This window comes from Lepidochelys kempii, chromosome 1 (genome assembly GCF_965140285.1).
Source record: "Lepidochelys kempii isolate rLepKem1 chromosome 1, rLepKem1.hap1, whole genome shotgun sequence".
NCBI classification, from domain to species: Eukaryota; Metazoa; Chordata; order Testudines; family Cheloniidae; genus Lepidochelys; species Lepidochelys kempii.
Window position 1 is genome coordinate 271,422,579 of NC_136380.1, and position 6,971 is coordinate 271,429,549.

The 6,971-nt window shown below is 37.4% G+C and overlaps 1 protein-coding gene across 1 annotated transcript in view; it reads right to left on the minus strand.

Moving 5' to 3' along the window:
* The window catches only part of PLEKHG7 (pleckstrin homology and RhoGEF domain containing G7), a 57,312-nt gene extending 55,661 nt beyond the window's left edge, over window positions 1–1,651 (minus strand). The window contains exons 1-2 of the mRNA XM_073338129.1: window positions 917–1,651; window positions 135–157 (exon numbers count right to left, since the gene is read on the minus strand). Coding sequence (XP_073194230.1) covers window positions 135–157; window positions 917–1,651 — 758 coding nt within the window. The remainder of the gene's footprint in view (window positions 1–134; window positions 158–916) is intronic.
* Window positions 1,652–6,971: the final 5,320 nt, after the last annotated feature.

Consider the following 6,971-nt stretch of genomic DNA (forward strand, 5'->3'; position numbering starts at 1 on the left):
ACTAACCAGTGATCCTGTAATTTAAATGCGAGTTTTCCATGCATGTGCATACAGTGAGCGTTCCACTAATTGGACTAAATTTAAAAGAATAAGGGATTTCAGCTTAGAATAAGCTAAAAAAAATACTTGCGTACCTTGAGATAAGTAGTTCCTTTTTCTGAAAGAAAGTGAGAAATTGTTGTTACTCGTTATGAAAGACAGTAATCCAGTTCTTTTTAAGGAGCATCAGTTTCCAATGGAAATATGATTCCAGACTCAAATATGAGTCTAATTAATTATTTCCTGAAAGGTGTTCATAGAGGCAATGGGGCCAGAACTCATCTGATAGCAATAATATCTTTCTATATTTGAGGGGAAAAAATAAAATAAAACTATTTAGATTTAAATAAAAAATAGGCTTTGGCTCTTGGTTCAGTAGAGTGTTTAAACACATGCTTAAGTCCACCTTTATTCAGCAAAGCATGTGCTTAAGTGCTTTGTGGAATGGGGATGGACTGAATCACATAGAATCATAGAACTGGAAGGGACCTCAAGAGGTCATCTAGTCCAGTCCTCTGCACTCAAGCCAGGACTAAGTATTATCTAGACCATCCCTTACAGGTGTTTGTCCAACCTGCTCTTAAAAATCCCCAATGATGGAGATTCCACAACCTTCCTAGGCAATTTATTCCATGCTTAAAGTTAATCATTTACTTAAGTGTTTTGCTAATTCAGCGCCTTACTCACCAATTGTGAAGGAGAAACCTTCCTTCCTGACTAACATAGACATTGGTCTATTTAAGCAATGGCACTCAGGTCAGGCTGTGGTTAAATCAGACAGGCCCTGGTTTAGTTTGCCCATGATCTACTTTGAGATATAATTCAAGCGTACAGAGCTGAAAAAGGGGAAGGAATATTCCATTCTAGCTCATGTTACCTGAACACATTTCTGCTGAATAGTGTTAAGCTGGGAAACTTGTTCTCCACCAGGCAGGGTAGCAGTGTTGACCTTCCAAAATTTTTGAAACACTGGCTCAGAACTACCATTGCTGAGCTGATCTTTTTGATATGGTAGCTTTGATTTGAAGTCAAAAGTCTCCAAAGTAGCTGCTGGAGTTTCAGAGTTTTCTTTGAAAGATAGCAATTTTTCATGAATGCAGGAGGGTAATGAAAATGAGGACGAGGCACAGTACATAGTACACCGAGGTGGACTTTTACAAATATGCCGCAGTGAACCAGTGTGCTCCCTCTGGCTTCCCAACCTAGTGCCATCAAAGCCCTCCTGAAGTCCTGAAGCTTGTGAGACGGAGGTCACGCTATTTCTTAGCCTCCTTAGCACTGGGGAGGTGGAAATTCTGCCTGGAGCATGCCTGTCAAACTGGAAAGGTGCACTGTAGCTTTCCTCATGCTCCTTCAATGGAACCTTTAGGAGGATTAGAGGCTCACTGCAACTTCTTCTCTGGATGCAGCCAACTGGTGACCTTTTACAGTCCATACCAATTGAGATAGCCCTTGTTTCGCAGGGCTGGAAGATGTCACTTTCTGAGTCACTGTTTCCTGACAAATCAACATTCTCTTCATGTGGGTCAGTCTGCTTGTTTAGATGACATTCTGCTTTGGGGTAAGTTTTTTCATCCAGTTCCAGAGAATAATCACAAACTGGTGGTTGCATCCTTTAGCTACAGCATGCAGACCTCTAGCTGTTATCAGTTAGAAAGAACACAATCAGAAAAGAAATCTCCATTCTCAAACTGAATGTTCCTTATTTAACCTCATGTACTTCATATCCCTTTTTAATTAATTATTATCCCTTGCTGAAAACCAGGTGCTGTTTAAGAATAGGACTGAAAAACAAATTCCTGACCACTATTCTCTGATGTCACAAAGCTCTTTTAAATCATTATTTGTATTTACTATATGGTGACATGTTCAGTTCTTGTGTAACTGCACTTATTAAAGTCAATAGAATTTAATATAACTCTAAGTCAATGCAGTTGGCCCAGGGATAAATTTGACCTATGGATTTAAATGGTCAAAAGTAACTAGTGATTTTTGGGTGCTCAACTTGAAATGCCTTAAGGGGACCGGCTTTTCAGACGGATAGTTAGCACTTTTTGATAATCAAATGCCTCACGTTATGCACTAAAAATCACTAGTCACTTTTGAAAATTAAAAAATTCATGATTGTTAACAGAAAAGGGCTTCTTTCTTATTTAAGGGGCTCAGAAACTGTCTCTGTCGCTCACTGTGCATTATAACAGATACATAACTGCATGGTAAAATGGATGTTCTATAAACATATAACTGTCCTCCTAAAGAGCCAGGTGTAGAAAATATGTCAGGTTGAAAAATCTAGCTTTGTTCAGTATCTCTGTTTCCTTGTTTGAACTTTTGATTCTCCTCTTTCCACAAACATTCTTTCAGTGTTTTATGCACTTACATTTAATATGCCAGCATGTACAACTAATGAAACAGAGATAGATACATTGATAAAGATGCATACGTATAAATATATCCCAGTATGTGCAAATGCTAAACATCTCGCCATAAAAAGGAATAATAATTGCTGAGTACCGTTGAACTTTGAGTATTTTGGGAATTGATTGGTACAAAGTTAGTCCATGCAGGGGCCCCTATGGTTTAAGATAACTGGGGAAATCTAAAATGTTCAATGGTCCTTAAATTCATCCTTCCGCCTCTAGTGTGAGGCTTTGTGTGTATTCTTCCTTATTAGTATGGTGGGCTGTGACATAATACATGTGATAATAGTACCATTCTCCAGAATCAGACTCAGCATTTTAGGGTAGGACTGCCTTTCCATGGGCTATTGCATTTGATGCTTTCCTGGAAAGTGCCATGTGAATCTAAGGTACTTAGTTCAGTGCTCAGATATAACAACGGTGGGCACTGTAGATATACCTGTAAAAAAGATATGGACTCTCACCTCCCACGAGCCTATATTGCCCCTATAGCAATTTTTCTCCATGTGAATATTCAGATTTTCTTGTAAGGCAGTTTCACGTGTCATGTAGATGGCTTTGGGATGGATATCTGAAAAGGCCCTGTTCTAAAAGGTTTCAGGAGCAAATAAGAGTTTCACAAGCTCAGTGGCCCCAGTTGAGCAAAGTATAAAGGCACATGCTTAACTTTAAGCTTGAGTAGTATCATTACTTTCAATGAGACTAATTATGTTTTTAAGATTAAGGATATAGCTAAGTACTTTGCTTGATTGGGGCCAGAGTCTCTTAATTTTTCTTAGGTCTTTTTCTGCCAAGAAGTGAGACTACAGCACTGTACTATATTAGGAATATCAATGAAGCCAGCAATTCCCATGACCCTTTTTTCTTTTTAAGCAGGATAAATGGACTATATCAAATAACTATTATTTACTGAGAGGTTAAGCAAATCAAATCTAACAATCATTTAAGACAAGGTTAACCTGTATTATTTTCTTTTCAGCAGGAAAGCAGGATGCTCTAATATAAATACATATAATTGGTATTATGTCATCAAATAATACAGCAAAAAGTTAATAATCAAGTTATAGTGGCAATTTCTTGGCAATTTATCTGGTAATTAAGTGTAGTAATCTGTTTTATGTTTATTGTGTATGAAGGTGTAGTTCCCAGATACTACGATAATAGTCCCTTTAGAAATGGATTGACAGATAGTACAGGTAAGAAAATAATTAATGATAAACAATTTATTCAACAAATGTGGCCTCTCATTTTGCTAACAGAATATCTGCAAACCGTTCATGATTTCCCCAGATCTATTTGTTAGTTGTTTATTTAAACATATGCTGGCTTTTTAACCTGCTTGATTGATTGAATGTGGCTTGTGAAATTTGATCTGGTGTTGCTTAGTTTTAAATAGATAATCATGTGGTATTGCTTCTGTTCTCTCACTGGATACATCTACCAATACTCTTGACCCAAATTCAAAATCTATTTTTTGCAACTTCTGATGTATGCAACTTTTACATTTGCTTTCCACAAACATTTGGGCCAATCCAATCCAATCACTCAAACGTTTGCAGGAATGAAGTACAAAATTTTCCTGAACATGATGGAAATGAATTAATCACAACTGTGATGAATATCCATAGAATTTTTTTTGCCTTTTTTACCCATCTTTGAGAGGTAAAGAGTAATCAAAGTATGTGCTCATTAAAACTGAGATACACTTGGAATCCACACTCTCCATAAATCATGCACAAAATCAATGTTATTTCCCTGTTTTTCATCTAGGCTGTAATAGCACAAGGTTGTAGTGAGATCTCCTATTACTATGGGATGAACAGAAGTATATTTTGTGATGCATTACATTTGGTTTTTTTTATAAGTGACCATTTGGTTGTCTGTCTGCAGAATTCTATAATTCACAATGGGGCTTCCAGAGATTAGTGTGAATTAAGAAAGTTTTACTGTGTAGACTTTATTTTTGTTAAACATAGATGCTTATGAAGCACAATTTGAATTAAAACTTACTCTCCGGAAAGCTCTTACGTTAAACTGAACATATAATGAAAAGGCGTACTTGTGGCACCTTAGAGACTAACCAATTTATTTGAGCATAAGCTTTCGTGAGCTACAGCTCACTTCATCGGATGCATACTGTGGAAAGTATAGAAGATCTTTTTATACACACAAAGCATGAAAAAATGGGTGTTTACCACTACAAAAGGTTTTCTCTCCCCCCACCGGGGGGGGGTGGCAGGGGGAGAAAACCTGGATTTGTGCTGGAAATGGCCCAACTTGATTATCATACACATTGTAAGGAGAGTGATCACTTTAGATAAGCTACTACCAGCAGGAGAGTGGGGTTGGGGGAGAGAAAACCTTTTGTAGTGGTAAACACCCATTTTTTCATGCATTGTGTGTAGAAAAAGATCTTCTATACTTTCCACAGTATGCATCCAATGAAGTGAGCTGTAGCTCACGAAAGCTTATGCTCAAATAAATTGGTTAGTCTCTAAGGTGCCACAAGTCCTCCTTTTCTTTTTGCGAATACAGACTAACACGGCTGTTACTCTGAAACCTGAACATATAATAAAATTCCAGTAATTTTTTTAAACTAGGAGCTCAAGAAACTCTTCTCAGCAACACAATCTTGATGAAGCAAAACGTGATATAAGGAAAGGACAGACAAACAGACACACGGACATACTCTAGCTCGTTAAACTTACTGCTTTATACAGCGGAAGAACTGCTTTCATTCTCAAATGGTCAACTTTCAATCTGTTCACATCCTCTGCCAATATAACAAAAACAAAATAAAAATGTCAAACATTTCACTTGCTTCACTGTATATTGGACTCAGACGAAGCGACACCTTTTCCTCTTCCTAAGCTTTCTTGCTGAAGTGCTGAAATGGGGAACTAGTTTTTCTCCTTGTAGATTCAACGTTTCTAAGGGATTTGTTTATCAGAAAGGTCAGCTGGAGTGGCTTCAGGATCAATGCCAGTTTTCAAAGGGTAACGTGTTCCATTTTAACACAAGATTAATAGTATTCACTCTCGAGAATAATTGTCTCTCCTCTTTGCTTTTCATTTTCCCCTGCAGATTGCTTTGCATAGATTTGTACTGATAAGGTTTGGCAAAGGAAATCTCACTCAGGTAATGAATAGGTATCAAGAGCAGATGAAATTCTAAAGAACAATCCTGTTTATATGCAAGTGTCTTAAGCAATTAGAGCTGTCTGAATTAATCACTATGAAAAATTTAATCAATGAATTCAGCACTTTTATTCTGTTCATAAATTATCAACAGTTAGGTTGGGATTCTAACAAGTATGTTCACAATTGTTTGAATTATATGTGTGGAAAAATTGTTTATGGATTATTCAGGAACTGTTCTGTGAGTATTTGCAATTCTTTATTCACTGCTATACAATTGATCAGCTAAGCTACCTGGTATCATTTCCAATCTGTGATTGGATGCTTAAAACTGAAGTCCTGTTTATTTGTTCACAAATTATCCATATATCATCATAATTGTTCAAATCTATTGTGTAAGCAATACAGTTTTTCAAATGGCTGAGCAAACACTGCCAGTGCAAATATTCTCAGTGATATTTACTTGTACTAGAATTTGTGACACTTTTCACCTTCTTTAAACATGTCTGCAAACAGAAAAATCACCCAACCCAAAGGTACATGAGTAAGTGTCTGATCAAGTACTGACTGAAGTCAGTGGGAAAGACTCCCACTGAATTCAGTGGGGATTGGATTAAGGTCTCAAGTGGGTAAATGGAGAAAGCAAATTGGAAAGTTTTATTCAGAAGAATACACATACATACTTGTTTTCTGTTTTCATCTGGCTCAGCTAGTAATAAAAGGGAATGGGAAAAACTTTCCCCTCCCCCATCAATCTTGAAACATCCTTTACGCTATAGGCAGAGTTGGTTTAAATACAAAATTTTAAATCAGCAAACAAGGCCATGTTATTTTTCCACCCTCAGCTTGTCCTTTAAATTGATATCAGATGAGATGGAGCAGATCTTCTTCTTCTCCATGAAATGCACACAAGTATCTGTTCTGATGTGGATGCCACCCTGCCTCATCGCTGGTTTAAGGGTGCTACAGCTCGGAGGAATGACAAAGCCTGGCCAAAATCTTTGATATTCCCAAACTACAAAACTAATACCACCTTGGCCAATTGTACACTGAAAAGGTCAAGATTTTGAATTTACTAATGGATGATTTTGACCCTTTCAGCTGCATACTGGACTTATTCTTTGTTTTATGCCATTCCCAAGAAGCTGTCAGGCAAGAGTTAAGATTTAGCTAACAGCTAAGACAGAAACCGTGGAAGAAGCAGGAATGCTTCAATAAGCATTTCAGTAGCAAGGACACTGACAACTGTAAACAATTGATAAGCTTACATGGTCAATGCCCGCCCAGTAACACAGCTCTTAAAACAGAACAAACCCTCCCTTCACAGCCCACCGGATATCTGTAAGCACTCATCCCTACCCCCCAGCTTCCTTCC